A 23,997-nucleotide genomic window follows, 5' to 3' on the forward strand; every position below is an offset into this window, starting at 1 on the left:
AACGCTCACCTCAAAGTTATATTAGTAGAAATACCTGTAGAGATAGGCAAAACACTTTGTTAGAACTGTTGAACTTCTCCAACCAAATAACTCTACACCACCACTTACCAGCTCCAAATGCACAGAGTCAAACAATGAACATTTGTTACATGTGTCGTCATCTGTCGACATCCTGTTCAAGAGCATCAAGTTGCATGTGATGCACAGTTGAAGTCTGAAAATAGTATTTAACAAGTGGCAGGACAGTCACTGGTATATAGCTTGTCTTAAACTACAATGCCTTAATTAGATGTTTGTTGTTGGCTGTAGAATTAGAACACAAGTATAATTTGTTTTGAAGTTCTGGCTCTCACAGAGGTTGAGTTAATTTGCCACAAAAGAAAACCCTAACATACCATGTATCATGCACTGGTCGATGGAACAGTCTTCAAATATTCACATAAAAGCTGACATTCCTTCAGTAGAAGGTGTTTTTTTCCTTATTAAAGGCTTATGCAAAATAAGTGCGATAACTCAAAGACTGGTAAATTTGCATCTATAACAGACACGAAACTTTATCTGAACATTGGGCTATAGTGTGTTAAGTTGGCAGCACATTTGAACATTTCTCCTGATTGACAATTCTCAATTACAATAAAAAACTATAATGATGTAGAATGGGCCGTTTAAGTGCTACATTACTAAAACATCAAGACCTGCCCCAAATAAGATAGCAGATTTTTCTGAAACCACAAATAACTTTGTCAGTTAGGAGCAGAAATTTAAATGAAGTGACTCCAATTCCATGTACTTTACACTCTCACAACTTGTGAATGATCAGAAATACTGGCCAAGTAGACAGTCAAAACTTTGCTATTGCTCAAACTATGCGATTTTCACCAAATAGCCAGCAAAAATGTATTGAAATAATTAAACCATTTAACATTTCAGAGATATATTGGCAAAAAATAGCAGAGATTTGATAAAGACCTTAATTTGTACATTATTACATTATGGTTAAGTAGTAAAAATATATTGTATATTACTCCTCACATGTGGGAAAGTTAACGGTCAGGATTTTTAAAACATGAAATAAGGCAGATGGCACTTTATTGATCAGGGCATTGGCTGATTCATTTCTCAAAGAGTTGGACTGTCATCTATTTTGTTGCTGTGTAACAGGAGGTTTGTTTACATTTTTTTTCTGCCTGCAAAGAACAGGGTCCTGAGTGTTAATGTAGGTAGCTTTCATTACCTCTAAGTGGGTCACAATGCAAGTCCAGCTGTCGATCGTAACTTGATTGTTCACACAATAACACTGCACACTCGGGATGATGTACCAAACATTGTCCCAGCTGGAGAATCACATCTTATGTTGGACACAGTTGCGTATTTCGCAAGCGTGGGCTGGTTGGGCACCGTCAAAGAGTGTGGTGCTGGAAAAGCCAGCAGATCAGGCAGTATCTGAGGAGCAGGAAAATCTTCAGCTCGGCACCGTCCTCATGACCCATCTCATCTGTCTATCTTCCTTCCCACCTATCCGTTCCACCCTCCCCTCCAATTTATCAACTTTACCCCCACTTCCATTCACCTATTGCACTCTCAGCTACCTTCCCTGCAGCCCCACTACCCTCCCATTTATCTCTCCACCCCAGATGCTCGCAGCCTCATTCCTGATGAAGGGCTTTTGCCCAAAACATCGATTTTCCTGCTCCACAGATGCTGCCTGACCTGCTGTGCTTTTCCAGCACCACAGTCTTGATTCTAATCTCCAGTATTTGCAGCACTCACTTTGACCTGGTTGGGCACAGTCACTACCTTGGTTGCCGTGAATAGCCTAAGGATTATGTTGCTTAATATGATCCATCTTTAGGATGCACAGTCTACCCAATGAGCACCAGACTTACATTGAAATTCACAATGCACGTTACCATTTGTGAGATAGACACAGTGCCTTTTTGCCTTGATGACAGCATCTGGTAAATGGCGAACACCACTTGCGGTTAGTAGTAGCATCAAACAGCTAGCCTTTATCCATCACTCAAACTTTGAGATATTGCTGACAGTGAATTCAGGATTGTCAGTTGGATTTGGAGTGTGACACATTGGAAGCTACATATATTGATATACCGTGCCCCATTCTTTGCAAACAGAAATAACATGTACATTCAGTGCATCTGTTTCAGTCAGCAATATGGTTTAAAATTTAAACAGGCTGATAGTAAACAGACAATCATCATTAACTAGGGCAGTCTATACAGTAATGCATGTATCAGGTTCCACATGCCAACCAGTCAGCACTTTCATTTCATTTGGCACCAATGTTGTTTTCCTTTCACTTCAGTATTTCTTGTGATTTGTCTTGATGAGTGCAAGATAAACAGTTTCAACAAGATGTATCCTTTTTCAGTAATCCTTGTTCTGTACTATAGAACAACTATCAGTAAAGAGGTCACTTTGGCAAACATTAAAACCACTGTTTTACCGTGAATAAGTCAGTCACATTGTGGTTTCGTTGCAAAAGATCAAGATTTATATTAATCTTTTCAGGATTACATTTTATGAAAATCCACAAATCAAGTGCCTTGCATGTATTTTGAAATGCCAATCGTCTTTATACACAAGGAATAACTTCAGTATTGACATGATCCAACTCCAAACATCTATGGTGAAGAGACAAAAAGAACAGCTCTTTTGTGAATCTGAAGGCTTAGACGAGTCCTTTTCCAAAATATGGAAGTTTTGGCTTGTAATCAGTTTCACTTCCTAAACACATTTTGGCCAAGTTGAAGGTCAGTTGAGACCATGTTTATTTGCATCAACACTTGTGCCTATGTATTCTGCCAGATAATCCACTTTATAACTATCACATCATGACATATATTTTAATAGCTTAAAAATAGTGCAATAGAAAGAAACTATCAGTACTTAGAAATATGATTTTGTTTTGTTACTGACACATTACAACTCTAGTAGCAGATGAACATCAAGAATATTTGTAATGGGAAATGAATACTTTTATTAGCTAAAACAAAAGAACACCACCCACCCACACCAACTGCGATTAACATCTTGTTGAGACATTTTGTTCTTTCAGCTGGTGCATACTATATAAATAAATCATTCAAAACACAGCACTTGTGAGCATGCAATTGACAGTCGAGCCGGTTGCAATCCAGACTGGGCTGACATATTCATTTCCTACAGAATGAGACTGAACAAATTCTAACTGATATCCTTCTTCATGAGATCCCTGACAAAATGTAGATCTTTGGCAATTATTTATCAAACCACAGAAAAGAATTGTGCATCTTTACTGTGGGGAAGGTGAAGAGACATGATCTGAGCCTATATCAGCTAGAATAGGAGGTAAGTCTTGCCCTACTGGTTTTAACCTGATTTACACACTGTTCTCCACCCACAGTCCACCCAATGTCTCTTATCTATTACATCAAATCTCATTTCTTTTAGAAAATGCAACCTCATTGATCTGCTAGAAATTCTTTCGTGGGGAGTAACTTTCAACTGTGGCAGAGTGGAAAACTAGTAGCCGTGAACTGAACACTAGTTTACACATGCGCCCCAAATTTGCTTTTAGCTGGTCAAACTGATATCCAGGTGGAGTGCAAAATCAGCAGTTTGATACTCTCCTGCTAAAACCAGTCTCTAAACTTTTAATTTAAGGAAAATTATTTCAGAAAGGATAATTTTATTTTTGAACTGTTAATAGCAACAGTCTTGTATGATGCAAATCAAAAGCTCCCTCTAAGCTATCAAGTAGGCCTGACCAATTTTACTCTGGGCAATTTCACCCTGTGAACTTTCACCCATTGGAAAGTGGATTGTCACTGAATAAACAAATTACTAAGAATCCTTTTGCAACTTTCAGTGAAAATAAAATCAGAACCGCAATCTAGACAAGATTTTGCACTAGTTCCAAAAAAAAAGTGAAATCCATCCTGATTCACATTTCTTTAGATTTCTCATTTCTTAATAGTGGAAGATGTGTGGAGTTCTTATATTTTTGCAAATTTACTGTTAATTTTGAACAATGGGAGTCAAATTTAAGCAGATTTTAACAGGATTAAAAGCAAACCCTCAGTTGACCAGAAAAATAAAGCTGTTTAAAATTGTATGAAATTCCCAACACCTTTTTGTATATTAAAATAACTCAGACGTTCCTACATACCTTTGACAAATAATGCTGACCATTTTAAAAAGCTTGATTTCAAGCGCTGCTCTGTAGAATCATTGTTCAGCTGCAGAGGCTCCTTCAGCATTCAGCAGTTGAGTATTTTAATAAAATATTATAGAACTATAGAGGCTAAAACATCAATGTAACACTTTTTAGAAAAAAGGCTAGTACAGTCTAAAGTGCAAAACCGCATTTGAATTACAAGCTTTTTCCATTAACCTTGTACGTGTTCCACATCTTACTAAAGAAGCTTCAATAATCAATAGAAGAATTATGTACTCGCCACATGTTCTTGATGGTTCCAAGGTTATAAACACATATAGCTTAGTTTATATGGTGTACATAGAACACTGGTCTTCAAGGTTGAGGTTAGAGCAGGACTACCGGTTGGCTTTGTACTTGGAAGCATCCCTTGGTTCACTGCTAGGATTGCTCCAATCATCTGCTTCTGGAGTGGTCTGGTAATGCCGCCAAGCTGATTTGTTAAAAACAGGAAGTCGTTCAAATGACTCACTTGACAAAGCCTATATGAACAGAAAAATATTTGAAGAATAAATGTGTAAGTAGAAAACAATGCAGTACATTTTTAAAGAAGAAAGTAGCCTTGGGTCAGTGATTGTACTCTCACACGATACAAAAATTTGAAAACCAAAAACAGGCCATTTAGCCCCTCGGGCCTCTGCCAACCTGCAGTTAAATAATGGTAGATCTGCTGTTTAATTTCATTTGTGCAACCTCACCCATCTAGTTTGCAAAGACAACTAAACATCGACCATAAGACATAGGAGTGGAAGTAAGGCCATTTGGCCCATCGAGTCCACTCTGCCATTTAATCATGGCTGATGGGCATTTCAACTCCACTTACCAGCGTTCTCCCCGTAGCCCTAAATTCCTCGAGACAAGAATCTATCAATCTCTGCCTTGAAGACATTTAGCGTCCCGGCCTCCACATGAATTCCACAGGCCCACCACCCTCTGGCTGAAGAAATGTCTCTGCATTTCTGTTCTGAATTGACCCCCTCTAATTCTAAGGCTGTGTCCACGGGTCCTAGTCTCCTCGCCTAATGGAAACAATTTCCTAGTGTCCACCCTTTCCAAGCCATGTATTATCTTGTACGTCTCTATTAAGTCTCCCCTTAATCTTCTAAACTCCAATGAATACAACCCCAGGATCCTCAGCCGTTCCTCATATGTTAGACCTAATCATTCCAGGGATCATCCGTGTGAATCTCCGCTGGACACGTTCCAGTGCCAGTATGTCCTTCCTGAGGTGTGGGGACCAAAACTGGACACAGTACTCCAAATGGGGCCTAACCAGAGCTTTATAAAGTCTCAGTAGCACATCTCTGCTTTTATATTCCAACCCTCTTGAGATAAGTGACAATATTGCATTCGCTTTCTTATTCACGGACTCAACCTGCATGTTTACCTTCAGAGAATCCTCGACTAGCACTCCCAGATCCCTTTGTACTTTGGCTTTACTAATTTTCTCACCATTTAGAAAGTAGTCTATGCTTTTATTCTTTTTGCCAAAGTGCAAGACCTCACACCCTTTTAAGTGTTCTCAAATTCTACTCAGGAATTAAAAAAATTAATTTTATTACTTTTTTTAACATGTTTTAAGAGCTTAATCTTTTGCTTTAACATTGTCGCTTACCTCTTAACTTATTCTTGCTTCTTTTGTGGCAAGTAAAGCTCATTCAGGATAATAAACTTGTCCTGAATTCCATTAAATGCCTTTTGATCACACAACTATTTTATCCATCAACAGATTTATCCAATTTCCTGTGGATTTACTGTCTCATTCCATTGAAATCCATTTTATTTAAATCTAGAATCATAGTTACTCTTTCAAATACTATGTTCAACTTCATCATATTTTGAAGTTCATTCGTCGCTCTTGGGGCTGTACCCTTGCATCCTGACAGTGCAGAAGCATGTGGCAAGGGCTGTTGTAATGTAAATTTAATTTAAAAATGAGTGTTGAAGTCGATCCTCCTACCTCTAGCTGTTCATCGACAGACTCCTTACTTACAATAAGAATTCCGAAGAATGGAAAGCAGCAAGCAGGGGCACTTCTTAAAAACAAAATGGAATGCAAAATCCTGTTGTAATCTAATTTTGGTGTCATCTGCAAACTTACTAATTATACCTCTTATGCTCGCATCCAAACGTATTTTGTTAAATGCACTGACTCCATCAATACATGGTTCCATAGACAGGAACTGTCCAGAATGGGGAAGGCAAATATAAATTTCTTACAAGAATAAATATTTTAAAACTCCAGGCTGAACAACTCAAAGAACTTGGTGCAAGCATTCTGAATATAAAAAATACTGGTCACATCCCATACCTAAATTCTTTGTCATGATTGTATAATTAAGGTGAAGCATCCACAGGTGGAACACTCTGGATAATTGCCCAAATAAAATGATGCTTTAGACCTAGTGTGGCTCCCTTCATCTATCACAGACTGTGGCACAGAGTTCGCAATGCGCCAAGGGTCGACCTTTGCTGCGAAGGACAGTAAAACTTGCCTGCCCGCGTGTGTTTGGAGTGGACTCAGCAGATTCAAAAAACATGAAAACTTTACTGGCGTCGTAAGATACCTTCAGGTAAATGACTGCGTCCGTGCCTACTCCTTCCATGGAGTACAATTTGAGATCCCCTTGAAAATAACGAGCATATAGGCGGGAGATTGGCAAGCCATATCCAAATCCAGCCTGTACAAAATAACAAAACAATTTTAGAGAATGATGTATGCATGAATTACATGAAATGTTTTTAAGATAAATTTTAAAATATCAACACTTATTATAAGAGTAACTGGTTGAAGTTCTAAATTGAAGAAAGACCAACTTTGACAGTATTAGGCAAGAACTTTCAAAACCTGATTGGTGGGCAGATGTTCGCAGGTAAGGGGATGGCTGGAAAATGGGAAGCCTTCAGAAAGGAGGTAACGAGAGTTTAGAGACATTATATTTCTATTAGGGTGAAAGGAAAAGCTGATAAGTATACAGGATGCTGGATGACTAAAGAAATTGAGGTTTTAGTTAAGAAAAAGGAAGCACATGTCAGGTGTAGAAAGGATAGATCGAATGAATCCTTAGAAGATATAAAGGCAGTAGGAGTATACTTAAGAGAAAAATCAGGAGGGCAAAAAGGGGACATAGCTTTGGAAAATAGAATGAAGGAGAATCCAAAGGGATTTTACAAATACATCAAGGACAAAAGGGTAATTAGGGAGAGAAAAGGGCCCCTCAAAAATCAGCAAGGCAGCCGTTGTGTGGGGCCGCAGGAGATGGGGGAGGCACTAAATAAGTATTTTGCATCAGTGTTTACTGTGGAAAAAGACATAGAAGATATAGACTGTAGGGAAATAGATGGTGACATCCTGAAAAATGTCCATATTACAGAGGAGGAAGTGCTAGATGTCGTGAAATGGATAATTCCCCAGGACCTGATTATGTGTAACCCAGAACTCTGTGGGAAGCGAGGGAAGTGATTGCTGGGCCTCTTGCTGAAATATTTGTATCACCGATAGTCACAGGCGAGGTGCCGGAAGACTGGAGGTTGACTAATGTGGTACCACTATTCAAGAAAAGTGGTAAGGACAAGCTAGGGAACTATAGACCTGTGAGCAAGTGGTGCTTAATTTGTTGGACAGAATCCTGAGGGACAGGATGTACAAGTATTTGGAAAGACAAGGACCAATTATGGATAGTCAACATGGCGTTGTGCGTGGGAAATCATGTCTCATGTGAGTTTTTTTTGAAGTAGTAACGAAGAGGATTGATGAGGGCAGAGTGGTGGATGTGATCTATATGGACTTCAGTAAGGCATTAACCAAGATTCTCTGTGGGACATTGGTTAGCAAGTTTAGATCTCATGGAGTACAGGGAGAACTAGCCATTTTGATACAGAACTGGTTCAAAGGTGGAAGACAGAGGGTGGTGGTGGAGGGTTGTTTTTCAGACTGGAGGCCTGTGACCAGTGGAGTGCCACAAGCATTGGTGCTGGGTCCACTACTTTTTGTCATTTACATAAATGATTTGGATGTGAGCTTAACATCTATAGTTAGTGAGTTTGCAGATGACACCAAAATTGGTGGTGTAGTGGACAGCAAAGAAGGTTACCTCTGATTACATTGGGATCTTGATCAGATAAGCCAATGGGCTGAGAAGTGGCAGATGGAGTTTAATTTAGATAAATGCAAGGTGCTGCGTTTTGGGAAAGAAAATCTTAGCAGGACATGTACATTTAATGGTAAGGTTCTAGGGACTGCTGCTGAACAAAGAGACCTTGGAGTACAGGTTCATAGCTCCTTGACAGTAAAATCGCAGGTAGATAGGAGAGTGAAGACTAATGTTTGGTATGCTTTCCTTTAACGGTCAGAGTATTGAGTACACGTGTTGGGAGGTTATGTTGCGACTGTACAGGACATGGGTTAGGCTACTGTTGGAATATTGCAGGCAATTCTGGTTTCCTCCCTATCGGAAGGATGTTGTGAAACTTGAAAGGGCTCCGAAAAGACTTAAGGATGTTGCCAGGGTTGGAGGATTTGAGCTATAGGAAAAGGTTGAATAGATTAGATTCCCTACAGTATGGAAACAGGCCTTTTAGCTCAACAAGTCCACACCAACTACTCTGAAGAGTAACTTACCCAGAGCAATTCCACTACATTTACCCTTGATTAATGTACCTAATCTATACATCCATTTAGCATGGCCAATTCACCTGACCTACGCATCGTTGGATTGTAGGAGGAGACCGAAGCACCTGGAGGAAACCCACGCAGACACAGGGAGAACATTTAAACTCCATACAGACAGCCGACAAAGGTTGGAATCGAACCAGAGTCCCTGGCGCTTTGATGCAGCAGGGTTAACCACTGAGTCATCGTGCTACCTTGGGGACTAGGGCTGTTATCCCTGGAATGTTGGAGGCTGAGGGGTGACCTTACAGAGGTTTATAAAATTAAGAGGCGCATGGATAGGATAAATAGACAACGAATTTTTTTCCCGGGTGGGGGGGGGGGGGGGGAGGTAGTCCAGAACTCTAGGGCATAGGTTTAGGGTGAGAGGGTAAAGAGAAAAAGACACGTAATGGGCAACGTTTTCATGCACAGGGCGGTACGTGTGTGAAATGGGCTGCCACAGGAAGTGGTGGAGGCTATTCTAATTGTAGCATTTAAAAGGCATCTGGATGGGAATATGAATAGGAAGGGTTTGGAGGGATATGGCGGGTGCTGGCCGGTGGGACTAGATTGGGTTGGGATATCTGGTCAGCATGGACAAGTTGGACTGAAGGTCTTTTTCCGTGCTGTACATCTCTATGACTCTTCGTCCAATCCATACTTCACTGTTATGCACAAAATACCCAAGACATGAATCGTTTCTGGAAGGTTAAACTTTGAGACAAAATCTTGCAACTTTATCAACAAGTTAGTTTATTGCTGGTTACTAACTCTTTTAACATGCCCCTCCATATCCAGGAAAGCTAAGTGTTAAGAATTGAACAAGCCTGTAATGATAAAAGATTTTGAAGAAAATGGCATGCCAAGATCAGCTTGAAAATTGTGGGAATCCACAGCATGGAACATGTAATTGGCCAGTGGCTCAAATATTCCAATGACATTGAAGCAGCACAGACTGGAATAGTGATTTGGAACCACACAGAATTCCAGAGAAAGTAGACAGTGGACTTGCCTGGGAAATTGAAATGTTTGATAGACATTTCCTCTGCATCTGAAAAATCCTGAAAAGCCCAAAATCAGGAACTTTGGTAGGTTCTAATGAACTTAAGCTTGACCAGGAAAGGGTACAGAAATAAAAATCTACTCCCAGTCCTAGCTATCTATTAAACCAATCCCCCAAAACCAGCTTCTCTGACCACTTATATCTGCTATGTATCCCATGTGACACTGCCAGAACCAAACACTCACTCTTGATGTCCATAACACACCACTAGCCTGACCTCCCCAGACCCAAGATCTCCTTCTTTGCCTGATATCCCATGGAGCAGAGATACACTCTCTCTACCCCCTGACAATCCATGAAATCCATGAAACGTTCCCTTCACACTCGTCGGACTTTACACAGCTCATCCTGATCGGAAACCCAGCCCCAGAACTGCCAACCAACAAAACAGTAAAACAGTACTCATGCTCAACTTTTAAAAGAGTAGAAGTGGTGAGAAATTCCCAGCAGCATCTATAGGCAGAGAAATAGAGATTTCTGTCGGCCACAGTTTAAACTATTCACTTATCTGTTTCTGGGCTGCGACCTCTCCTAAACAGGTTCCTCCAAGATCAGTTGTAAATTTCACTGTTTGTTGGTTTCCGCAGACGCACTCCGATGTCCAGCGATACATGAATTCAACCAGCAAAGGCAGTAACTTGCAGGTTCACTCTGGTGCTAGTTTCTTTCTCTCTCTCTCTCTCCTGCACTGAGCTCACTATGTGCTTACTTTGTCTATACCTCTCCCTTTTAAAATTGCTGTGGTTTTAATTTTGTTTTCTCCAAAAGTTCCAAAACAATGCAGCAGCACATAAAACAGTAATCGCTCCTGGAATTCGAGGAAATCACCTCCAACACCTAAAAAACTTCAAAAAAGGAGCAGCTGTTACAGCCAGAAATTTTTCCCGTCCTCCATCTTGGATTACCCAGAATCTAGGGCCAAAGGAAAATCCTGACATTAGGGTGGCTTATAAGAGAGATTTAAAGAGAATTCCATGGTCTCTATCTTGATCACATTTGCTGTTTGATGTATGGATCTGAACATTGCATTATACCAAGTTTTACAACACTTTAATACTGCTTCTTAGAAATAGCTGCACATGCATTGTAGACTGTATTATTTCTAACTTGCATCATAATAAAGGAACATTGTTTGTTTCAAACCATGGAATCCTGTCATTATGTTTTCTTTTTCTATTACTAATAAATTTCTCCTTCTAACTCCAGGACTTATACCTGGGGCATGTTGAAAGTTGCAATTAAAATCACCTGAAATTTTTCAAGTAACCCAAAAATATATTTGGTACCTAACTGGCTGCCAATCTAAGAAATCAGCATAAAAAAGATAGCATTCATTTTTCTTAATTTCGTCAGTCAGTCATTTAGAATAGCACCAAGGACCAATCCAAACATCAATTTGCAATTCATCCCGAAAAACTGACAACAGGCACAGAATTTCCACTGGCCAGACAGTTGTTATGCCAGCACAGATAGGAGCTGCACCTATGGACTACTGGGAACCCAGTAGTGCATTTCAAAAGAATTGCCAGGGACAGAGAATTTTCAACCAAGCAATTCCTTTACAACTGGAACCCTCAGAAAACATCCATTTATAATGGACACTTTAGAAATATCAAAGTAGGAAAACAATTACTCATGAAAAATTATGTATGTAAAAGTCCAATTTAACTATTAAGTAACAGTAAACTGATCACAAACTTGTCTTACTCATGCCCAACTATACTTCTAGACTGTCACCTAGCCACCCCTTCCCCAGAGGAAGGAGAACTGAGGCAGAGAGATGTACAACCAGGCTTTTTTGTCACTAAACTGATGGAAAGCTGAAAATATTGATGTCTTGACAGTCATCTATAATGGTTATGTTAAACATTCAAATGAATAGCTAATCTTTAAGAAAACCTTCAAAACCTTTTCTCCCTACTGTGACCCAATTTAGACACAAAATTGCATTCATCCAGAGGGAACGGATAGGGAAGATTTGCAATTCTACATGCACTTCCTATACAAAAAAAATGTACCAGGAAGGCAGAACACAACCTTCAAAGCACACTGAGTTCAAGAATTGTGAGGTAGAAACATCCAATTCCCAGGAAAAAAAAAGGTGTTTTTTAGAAACAAGATTTCCAATAGGTCACTCACGACAGTTCTGGGGTAACCAAAGAGCTGATTGAAAGTTTGCTGAAAGGCAACAAAGTATATGACCCCACCAGAGTGGAACCAACCTCTCCCAAGCAGGACCCAACCTGACCTCCACACCAAACGTACCAAACATTCACACCACCCCCAAGGACCCACCATTGTCCAGGTCGACTCCCCACTAGCAGACACAACTAATGAGATTACCACTCCTTTAAATTTTAGGCAGTAGATCATTGAGTGACTTGGCAGAATAATTCAGAGGGCGCAACATCTACCTATAAAGTATATCACTTGCATTGAAGGAGGCCTTGTTTGAGGAGCATATTGAGGTGGGAGATGGCGCGGGGCAGGGTGACACTAGGCACACAGACACAAAAGATGGCTGCTGAGCCATAGGTTGGACACTTGACACACAAGATAACTGCTGGACCACACTATGGAGAGAGACAGCAGAGCAAATACAGACACTGCCTGGGGCCACCAGAATGCCAGCACAATGCACTCACAACTTAGTTGATTAGTTTAAGGCATGTGTGGGACAGAATACACACAAGTAGTGTATAGTGCCAACCAAAGTGTCTGGGTCCAGCCAACACCTTTGATAGAAATGCTAACAGTTTGATACAAACTCAATACAAAGTGCTAATAGCCAGGGCTGTCATGGATAAGATCCTGCAACTCATTGTGAAGAATAAGATTTCTCAATTCTTAGAAGTGTACAGTAAAATAGGGCAAAGTCAGCATGGTTTCATCAACAGGAGTTCATGCCTGACAAATCTGCTAGAATTCTTTGAGGAAATAATGAGCAGGTTAGACCAAAGACAGCCAATGGACGTTACCTACCTGGACAGACAAGGTGCCACACAGGCAGCTACTGATAAGGGCCCATGGAGTCAGAGGCAAGGTGCAAGCTTGGCTGTCTGGCAGAAAGCAAATAGTACACTTGGATCCTTTTCAGGGTGGCATCCGGTGTCAAGTGGTGTTCCATAAGGGTCAATGTTGGGACAACTTTTAGCTTCATACATTAATGATCTAGATGAAGAAACTGAGTGAATTCTGGCTAAGTTTGCAGATAATTCAAAGATAGGTAAAGGGACAGACAACATTTAGGTGGTGGGGAGGTTGCAGAAGGATTTGGACAGATTAGGAGAGTTGGCAAAGTAGCAGCAGATGGAGTACAACTTGGGAAAGTGCAAGATTATGCACTTTGGTAGGGAGAATAGAGGCATGGACTATTTTCTAAATAGGTAGAAAACGCAGAAGTTCCAAAGTGCAAAGAGACTTGGGAGCTCTAGTCCAGGATTCCTTCAAGATAAACTTGCAGGATGAGTCAACAGTTAGGAAGGCAAATGCAATGATGGTATTTATTTTGAAAGGACTTGAATATTAAAACAGGGATGTACTTCTGAGGCCCTATAAGGCTCTTGTCACCCCACATTTTGAGTATTGTGCGCAGTTTTGGGCCCAATATCTCAGGAAGGATGCACTGGCCCCGCAGCGTTCTCAGAGAAGGTTTACGAGAATGGTCCAAGGAATGAAAAGTTTAACATAAAGGAACATTTGAGGACTCTGGGTTAATACTTTATCGAGTTTAGCAGGAGAGAAGATCTAATTGAAACATATAGAATAGTGAATGGCCTGAACAGAGTAGATGTTGGGAAGATGTTTCTTTTGGTAGGACAGACTAGGACCCAAGCCTTTGAGTACAGGAAAGACGTTTTAGAACAGAGATAAGGAGAATCTTCTTCAGCCAGAGAATGGTGAATCTATGAAATTCATTGCCACAAAGGGCTGTGGAGGCGAGGTCATTGAGTATATTTAAGACTGACGATAGTTAGATTCTTGAGTATCAAAAGGATCAAAGATCACAGGGAGAAAACAGAAGAATGGGGCTAATCGAATGGTGGAGCAGACTCGATGGGCTGAATGGACTAATTTCTGCTCGTATGGCTTATGGGGTTGAGTGTTTTATATTACAAAAATAACAATACTTATCTCTCCATTAACTATTTTCTTTTCTGCATTATGGATACTGATATTTTCTGTTTATATGTGTAAGGAAATAATTGGCAAAATATAATGGAGAAAACTACTTGACCACAGTTATGTTAGTTCCATGACAGGTGATATTTCAAATACCTTTAAACACAAGAAATTAACATTCTGGCATTTTAGCTGTAAATTAGCAAATATCCAAAAAGTACTATTCATGACTTGTTGCTTAGGTCCTACTTCCAAAATAATTATAATCAACTTTGGAATACATAGAAAATCATCAAGAAAAAGAATGCTAATCCATAATTTTGTGCAGTTTATGCCTTAAGAATAAATACTTTTGCTGAATGTTTTAACACTACAGTTCTTTGTCATCAGTGGATAATACAATATGCACTTACCAAAGGAGCAGCCTGTGATGGGTGTAAGCTGGGACTAGGTGCAGTTGAATACATATAATTAAACAGACGGTCAATCTTCCGCAGAGGAACACCACCACCTTTATCAGAGATCTACATAAGTTACAAGATAAATTATTAAAGGGAAAGCTAAAAGAGAACAGCTACCTTCCCCAATAAATTCTATGCATACCATGAAATGTTGAAGAAAAATTGACCATTTCTTGTATATAATCTAACTTTATTATTCAACTGAATTTCCAACTGTGAAGGTTAAGAATAGTTTTTCAACTAGAAAATTATCTTTTCAAGTGGACTTAAATGTGCATCCAAGAAAATTCCACAAAACTGTACCCTCAAGACAATTACAAAAAACTACAGATGTTTGAAATGTGAGACAAGAAAAGAAAAATACTGGAAAGTCTCAACAGGTGACTCTGCATCAGCACAGCGAGAAGATAGTTTACATTTCAGATTCAGATTTTAGTATGAAAGAAATTAAACTTATGGAGATGCATCAATGGTTACTCTCAGGAGATGTATCAAGAATTAATAACAAAATACAGTTACTGAGCAAACTGCATGTTTACAATTCACCAGTTTTATTTTAGCTCCACTCACTACTCTTTGAAATAGTAAACCATTTGAAAAGCAAAATTTATTCACAAACAGGACTGAAAAATTTACACTCGAAGGCAGAACCACAATTAGCCTTATATATGACTAACAGTGCAGAATTAATTAGAATTGCTTCACCTTTTTTCCATTCTCTCCAGTTTATCACATGTCATCATAAAATAAAACTACAAAGAAAATGCACGATTCTGGAAATGGTGCTTTTGGATTTTTGGAATGCACTTGCCGCAATCAAATTGAAGGCAATGATAAATTTTCTGCATTAAATGGGATTATCATTTGCACAAGTCTTATATAAATCAAGGTGACACACTTCAATTACCAGAGCCCAGATAAGACTGATCTTTTTAATCATAATCTCCCCAAAACTGTCAACTTTAAAACTTGCTGAACGATTAACAACAAATCTGCACTGAAATGAAAACTGACAGTCAAAGTGCAGAATGTTGCATCAGTTCACTTTGACTATAAGAATGCCTTGGTCATCTAGACTTGCTGTCAAGTTAGTATTATCTTCAAAATAGTACTCAGTAAAGATAAATAACCCTTTAACATTTTCCATCAATGTGGCATCACTTTTTAGTTAAGTATACTTTTTTTCAGAAAATTAAGAACAAATGCAGCTATATATTCAACATAATATAGAAAATAAAAAAGTTTTAAAATTGTTGTAATTGCCTTAATAGACAAGTCTTCCTTTCCTAATGTCACCAAAGTTTTGATAGGAGGGTAACCTTCTTTTCTGCCTTCATGAAGTTCCACAGTAGCTCGCATTGAATTCTGTGGTAAATAGAAATCCTATACATTAGTCTGATATTGTCAAGGATAAATTAATTGATCCTGCATTTTCAGGAAGTCTAAATGGTGTGCAAGCTGCAGAGGAAGACTTCATTCATCAGGTTTTTCTAATTTACTTTCTCATTGAATTGCTTTGAAAGCCAGAGTTGCATTTGGCATTTCCAAAGAATGGTCAGTGGATTTGAAACATTAACTCTATTTCTCTTTCCACAGATGCTGCCAGACTTGAGTTTCTCAGTAATGTGTTTCCTTCAGATCTCCAGCATTCACAGATCTTGGTTTTATATGACTACTTTAAAAACACAACTATGCAGTACAAAGTATATTCACACAAGTTAAAAAATAGATATCGAGATGGGAGATAATAAAAATGCCAATAACAAAATAATGAACTTATTGCCCACAAAACTGTAAATAATTCATCAGTCTGTTTTAGCCACATTTGCATTATGTTGAGTTATTCATGGCCTGCCTGGCAGGATTGAACAGTAGAAGCCCCCATCAAGATGTAGGCGAGAAGCGTTGCTACTCTGCAGCAAACTGAACGGGGAAACTTTTGCCAGTCTCAAAACAAGAACAGTGTCCGGATGTAGGTTTGCTCGCTGAGCTGAAAAGGTTCATTTCCAGATGTTTCATTACCTTACTAGGTAACATCTTCAGTGGACACTATGCAAAGCAATGCTTTCTATTTATATGTTTGGGTTTCTTTGGGTTGGTGATGTCATTTCCTGTGGTGAAGTCACTTTCTGTTCCTTTTCTCAGGGTTGGTAGATGGGGTCTAACTCGATGTGTTTGTTGATAGAGTTCTGGTTGGAATGCCATGCAGATATCAACACTTACCAACAAGAGGCAATAGACCTGACCCCACAACTAGGGAACCGAATCACAGCCTTACTCAAAAAGCTTCAGAAATCTGGACAAATAAATAAGACTGACTTTCAAGAAATGAAACCAGATGGATCCAACACACCACGCTTCTACAGATTACCCAAAATTCACAAACCAGGAGCCCCCCTCAGACCTATAGTCTCACCACCTAGAACACCAACTTACAGATTGGCCAAGGTGCTACACGAAAGACTAAAACATTTAGTAGAAGGCTCACACCACTCCACACAAGAATTCCTGAAGACCATTAAAGACATTAAGATAGAAGAGGATGAAATAATGGTCTCCTTTGATGTAACAGCCCTGTTTACCTCAATCAACATTAACCTGGCCAAGAAAACACTGACTACACTATTAGAAGACCCAAAGACACAGACACAAAACACCACTAACTTCATCAACAAAGAGAATATCATCAAGCTAGTGGACCAACGCCTTATCACCCACTTGATCTTCAACAACAAACTTACAGACAAACCAATGGAACCCCACGGGATCTCAGATATCAGGGTTCTTAGCAAAGGCAGTAATGCAGAGACTTGAGCAAACAGCTCTGCCAACCATCCAACCCAAACTCTGGGTCCGCTAAGTGGATGACACCTTTGTCATCACTAAATGAAACAAGTTGGAGGAAACCTTCAAGACCATCAATAATCCCCTTACTGGTAAACAAACTGCCATTCCTAGATGTCACAGTACAGCAAACAGCCAATGGGGAACTTCAAACCAGCGTCTACTGAAAAACAACACATACAGACCAAATATTGAACTACAGAAGCAAATCATCCCAATACCCATAAACGAAGCTGCATCAGGACATTATTTCAACGAGCCAACACACATTGCAGTGCAAAGGAACTACGCAGAGCAGAAGAAAGTCACCTATACCATGTGTCCAAAAAGAATGGGTATCCAATTAACACGGTCCGCCGATTTCTCAGCAACAAACCCAAACAAGCAGACAAAACACGTCCAGAAACCCTAGCCACTCTCCCGTACATCAAAGACATCACAGAAATGACTTCCAGACTACTCAGACCCCTTGGCATCATGGTAGCCCACAAACCCACCAATACACTAAAACAGCAGCTAATGAACTTGAAAGACCTTATACAGACAATGGGCAACACTAACATCATTTACAAAATACCGTGCAAGGACTGTAACAAACAATACATTGGACAAACAGGCAGAAAACTAGCCACCGGGATACAAGAACACCAACTAGCCACAAAAAGACATGACCCTCTCTCACTGGTATCCTCACGTATGGATGACAAAGGACACCACTTCGACTGGGACAATACATCCATCCTAGGACAAGCCAAACCAAAGACATGCACGAGAATTCCTAGAAGCATGACATTCCAACCGGAACTCTAAAAACAAACACAGAGTTAGACCCCCATCTGCCACCGCCTGAGAAAAGGAACAGGAAGTGACTTCACCACAGGAAATAACATCAAAGGAAATGACATCACCAACCCAAAAGAAACCCAAACATGTAAATAGAAAGCAGGAATTTTCAGCATTGCTTTGCATAAAGTCCACTGAAAATGTTACCTGGTAAAGCAATGAAACGTCGGAAGTGAACCTTTCAGCTCTGAGCAAACTTACATCCAAAACCTCAACCTGAACTACAAATCTTCTCAAAACTCAGCAAGAACAGTTTTCTGGTAGGAAATACTTCATTTCAGAGTATCTGAGAGTAGACATTAGAATGTTAGCCATTCAAGTGACCAAAACCTGAGGAACTAATATGTGATCTAACCAGTCAAAACAATTAAATCAATTAAGCTAAGCAGGATGACTTACTGATGCAGGGAAACAGCAAATTCATTCCACAAAGACAAGCTTTACATTACTTACAGTGTGGAAACAGGCTCTTCAGCCCAACAAGTACATTTACTTGCTTAAAAATAAAGCGATGTTTCAACTCAAAACAAGCTTGGACTGGTCAGGTATTTCCTTGATCTGTTTCCAGAAGTTTGGAGCAATTCATATGGACATTTACAATTCATAACACAAAGCAGGTATACAAGTAGATATTGATCAAAACGTGCCTACTCTTGCAAAAAGGGAAATGGCATAATTTACCAAAGTGATGAATGTCAATGAAGAGAAGAAAGTAATGTCGAGGAGGCATATTTAGAACAGATACAAACGTAATTTCTAGAATGCATACACAAAATGAACGGTTGAGTCATGGTACCAGAATGAATTGGTTAACCATTAAAGGTGGTTGCAAGTCAAACAAGATCAACAATTTGTATTTACTAGAAGAGGATATCTCAGTGCTCAAAGGAACCTTAAACAAAATTTGGCATCAAACATTATAAAAGGTGACTTCAGCGCACATGTCAGCAGCCTGACTAAACAGGTAGGTTTTAAGGAATGTCTTAAAGGTGGGAAGTGAAGTACGGAAATTGAGACATTAGAGCATAGGTTATTCACAGCTGAAGGCATAGCCACCAATGGTAGGGCAATTAAAATTAGACACGCTCAAGTATTGGAGGAAGCATGCCCAGCGGAGATGACAGGTTAGGGTCAGGTGAATTAGAGTCATGAAGTCATACAGCTCAGAAACAAACTCTTCAGTCCAAGTTGACCAGACATCCCAATCTGACCTCGCCTCATTTGCCAGCATCTACCCTTTCCCCTCTAAATTTTTCCAATTCATATACCCATCCAGATGTCTTTTAAATGTTGTATCTCCTCTGGCAGCTCATTCCATACACACCACCACCCTCATGAGTTGTGCAACAACTTGTAAGCAAACACTGAGAAATTTAAAGTAGAGATGTTGCTCAACTGGTGGACAATGTAGATCAAGAAGCTCAATTCAGTTGTTGTGCATGGCATGGTTCATTAGTGCCTGGAATCTTTAAACTTTATTTGTGTATTCATGCATGCATATTAATCATTATTGAATGAGGCATGCAGGTTTTCGCCCAGGGTGCTGCACAGATAAATAGAGTTTTGTGGAAACTTTGGCAAACAAGACTTTGTGCAAATTGGAGCATAGGTAATTTTGGATTCTATACGGTCAAATTGATTTGAAAAGTGGAAGGCTGGTGTGAAGTAAGGGTAGAGTTGGATGGGTGATGTTACGGAGGGTGGAAATAAACTGCTTGAGTAAGTAAATGAAGTCACTTAAATATAGTCAACTAGTATCACTGATTTAAATTTGTTTGAGCGTACAGTCAGATAAAGGGAAAAATTGCTATTGCCCTTGCAGCTGTCCAGATACCATCACCCACCAACAGCCGACCCTCACCCAATTACCGAATTTGCCTTCATGGGTGCCTCACTGCCCTCGAGGGCTGCTAACATCCCCACTGCCACCCAATGTCAGCCCTGCCAGAAGCTTCTGGAAGAGTCTCACTGGATTTGAGCCTCAGAATTCCCTCACTGGCCAAATACCACCACTGCCTGACACCCCACCTTTGAAGAAGGGCCACCACCACCCCACCACATCAGACTCCCTTCCTAAATGAACCACCCATTACCACAGACAAACAGCACTCAGGGAGAAGTGTGCTGGTCAGTGCTGTTGCTCCTTTGTGGCGGAGGGTGTGAGCATTCAAGTCCCACCTCTAGACTGCTCATGCACAACAGCTCAGTGCACATGCTCAGAGACATTGAGCAGTCTCCACAGAGGAATCCAGGATAAATGGCAGGTCAGGAAATCTTGGACATTAAACCAAATTCCGGAAGGATCCTAGGTTGTTCACCATGAATAGGTGATTGATTCAAAAGCAAAAAACTGGAAGTCATTCATTCTGGCTCCAAAAAGATGTGATCAGTGTATGTCTAAAATAGAGAAAAGCTAAGAAACAGTGCAAGTTGAAAGAGAGTTGACTGATCACTAAAATCACTCAAAATAGTTTTGTATGTCTGGCATACAGAAAATTCAAGAATGCTTTGATTGTAAGTTTCAGACATTTAGAAGAATTGATACAGTGTCTAAAGTGAACTGTTCTACTGGTAGGGAGACGAGGCTAAGGGTGTGTAACTGCAAAATCAAGCATAGGTCATTCATGAGGAAAGTTATATAACACAATACAGAAAATATAATACAAATAAATAATAAAATTTAATGAAGCATCTCACCATCACTTTTGAGATAATTGGGGATAGGTAGCAAAAACTGGCTTTGTGGGCAATGTCTATTTCCTGAAGGATAAAAGCTAAATGCAAAAGTAAAAATGTGAAGCTTTCCCCCAGCAATAATTTAAATTTGTACTGTAGCATAATTTAGAATTGTAAATTGGAGAAGGACTTTTCCTAACCTTAGCACAACTAAGTAATGACATTGTTGGAGGGTGGAATGCATTTGTGGGGTTAAATGACCTATACTTGTTTCGAGAAGTGGTGTAGAAATTTAAGGAAACGGCACATTTCAAGTGCACAAATTTGTTCACAAGTTTGCAGTACCTGCATTTTTTTAAAAAAATAACTCTATATATTAATACCAATTTAAAAGTTGGTGCTTAATGCTCATAAACATTCATCCAGGAAGACAGATAGCACCACAACAATGGAACACCTTAACGTGAAAGTGCAAGATTGTTTTGTTACTTTCCTCACTATTACACTGGTGAAACAAAAATTGCTGACTTACTTTAAAAAGTTCAAACAACATGTGGAAGAGATGAGAGGGCACATACACCACTTGGATTGGTTTCACAGATGTTTTAGCTAAAATAAATACACAAGTTCATTAATTAGTTATACTCTTCTTTTGCAGGATTCTTCAGTCAGAAAATATTCCAAACATGGAAATTTCCAATTTTGATTTGATGACAAATTCAACGACCATTCATTCAAACTTAATCAAGCTAATGAGCAAACATAACATATTTTGATTTTCTGGGAAGATGGCTAATTAAAGCATCAAAATAAATATTGTGGAGGAGCCCAGGAGTTTGTTTGCATGTCATTTCAATAATTAGAGAAGCACTAACAAACAAGTTCAATATGTTTGCAATGAACAGAGGAAAAACAATAAGCCCATCAATTCAATGCACCTTTTTGAAAACATTTTTAACCAACCAGTCTAGACATGTTATGACACATGTCAGCAGCAGGTGCAACTTGAACCTGGACATTTTGGCCTGGAGATAGGGACACTACCATTGTGTCACAAGAGCCCAGGTTTTTGAAAGGATAATACTGGCCAGTATGGAGCAAAGGCACCATTTAGTATCATCCTTATCAGCTTAGTGAACACAGATGGTTGACAAATGTTATCATTCAGGTCATTGTTAGTTCACAAAATATTTGGTTAACCAGCACATTCAAGGATCAATCAGTACATCCAAAGTAACCCAACAATCAGTTGGATAGCACAGAAGATAACTCATCAACATTAGTCCACTGAAAGCAATTGAGATTTGTGATAAATTCATATTCCAAGTTGAATTAGAATCATTGAATCCCTGCCGTACAGAGACAGACCATTTCGCACATAGAGTGTGCACTAACCCTCCAAAGAGCATCCCACCCAGATCCAGCTGTCCACCTTAAATTATAACCCCACATTTACCATGGCTACCCACCTATCCTGCACATCATTGGATACTATGGAGCAATTTAGCATAGCCAATCCACCTAACCTGCACATCATAGGACTGTGGGGGGAAACCGGAGCAACTGGTGGAAACCTATGCAGACGCGGGGAGAACACGCAAATTCCATATAGTCACTCAAGGCTGAAATCGAACTTGGATCCCAAGCACTGTCAGGCAGCATTGCTCAGCAAGGAGCCACCATGCCACTCAATGACATGGAATGACAAATTTTGTTTTTGTTATTATTATTCATTAAATAGTCAATACATTTAAACTTAATTACTTCAATTGATTTTTTTTTTACAAATCAATTCTAAACTAGAGAAAGCTTGCAAATTTTTTTTACCATTGAACTCATCAATCTCCAGCTCTGGAGATCCCATATAGTATTGCTCACATAACATCTTTGCAGTCTCATATGCATCTGTGTTAAAACAAAATTGAAAATCGTAAGTGTACGTAGCATAAAGCACATGTAAAATGCAAGCCAAGAACATCGGCTCAATCTGGGAATAGAACTTTATTCGGTCACTAATGCAAAACCGAAGTACAACCGATGATAGATATCTGAAATAGCAAAAACTTTCATGTCAAGAATTCATGTCATCTAGTTTCTATGGGTGATAGGATGGGATAAAAACAGAAAATGCTGGAAATACTCAGCAGGTCTTGTAATCAGCAATCTTGTAATCTTGTACTCAGCAGGAGAGAGAAACGGAGAAATGTAAAACAATAACTGTTTCTCTTTTCAAAAATGTTGTCAGACCTGCTGAGTTTCTCCATCAATTTCTGTTTATAGCGATCATCCCATCCGCCTGATAGAAGCTAGATGCATGAATTCTCGAAGGGGAAGTCAGAGTGGATAGCTGGCAAGTCCATCACTGCTAGTTCCTCCAGACCTCCATCTTGGACATGACCATTTATGTCTTAAGGCATGCTCCAGGGCAGCAGCAGCAGCACACACTCCACATCAACAGACATAGACATTCCCAAGCCAGCCTCTCTGCAACATCATGACTCATCTTGCAGGAAACTTCTGTATTTCATTGCTGCACAGTGAAGCATACTGGCAATTGAAATGCTGCCGTCAACTCACAGATTGAACCAGGCTGAATCTTAAGGCTGCTGCTTGCTTTCTTAGCGTTCACTCATTCAGCATCCCTACCTTACCTTTCAGACTTTTGCTCCATATCCAAAGCTAAAATATACATTGCACTTCCCTTTTGGTTTGCCTTTTAGGACGACAAGGAAGCTTGTCATGATTGTCAGCAAAGATCAGTCAAGGGGTAGGACACGTGTTGGTTTAAGATGCCATGCTATGCCAATCTCACGGCTCTCCCATGTGGCAGCGTAAGTGGCAAAACACACTGCTTCAATCAAATGGCTACATCTCAAAGTCTTAAGGGGAATAGTCCTCAATTGAATCAAGGGAGACAGCCTTCAGTCAGAGGGTCTCAGTGAAGTAAGTCAAGGACAACCTCCAATATCATTCCAGGGGCTTAGGTGTGGTCATTCAACCACTTGGGCTATCGGGGTCAGGATCCTCTCTTCATGGCAGGGGTGAGGAACCCAGTGTCAGGCAACCCACCATCTGTCTTTTTCTGCCCTATTATGAGCTGCTTTCTGCTGTAATGAGA

General features: G+C 39.7%; 1 protein-coding gene across 1 annotated transcript in view; it reads right to left on the bottom strand.

Annotated features, from left to right (window-relative positions):
• Positions 1 to 2,489: 2,489 nt before the first annotated feature.
• Positions 2,490 to 23,997, bottom strand: part of pdk3a (pyruvate dehydrogenase kinase, isozyme 3a) — a 61,061-nt gene continuing 39,553 nt past the window's right edge. The window contains exons 6-11 of the mRNA XM_060833524.1: positions 22,707 to 22,784; positions 21,412 to 21,488; positions 15,780 to 15,881; positions 14,469 to 14,579; positions 6,784 to 6,897; positions 2,490 to 4,698 (exon numbers count right to left, since the gene is read on the bottom strand). Of these exons, the coding sequence (XP_060689507.1) occupies positions 4,555 to 4,698; positions 6,784 to 6,897; positions 14,469 to 14,579; positions 15,780 to 15,881; positions 21,412 to 21,488; positions 22,707 to 22,784 (626 nt within the window). The 3' untranslated portion in view covers positions 2,490 to 4,554. The remainder of the gene's footprint in view (positions 4,699 to 6,783; positions 6,898 to 14,468; positions 14,580 to 15,779; positions 15,882 to 21,411; positions 21,489 to 22,706; positions 22,785 to 23,997) is intronic.

The sequence above is a fragment of the Hemiscyllium ocellatum genome, chromosome 12, assembly GCF_020745735.1.
Source record: "Hemiscyllium ocellatum isolate sHemOce1 chromosome 12, sHemOce1.pat.X.cur, whole genome shotgun sequence".
Classification (NCBI taxonomy): Eukaryota; Metazoa; Chordata; class Chondrichthyes; order Orectolobiformes; family Hemiscylliidae; genus Hemiscyllium; species Hemiscyllium ocellatum.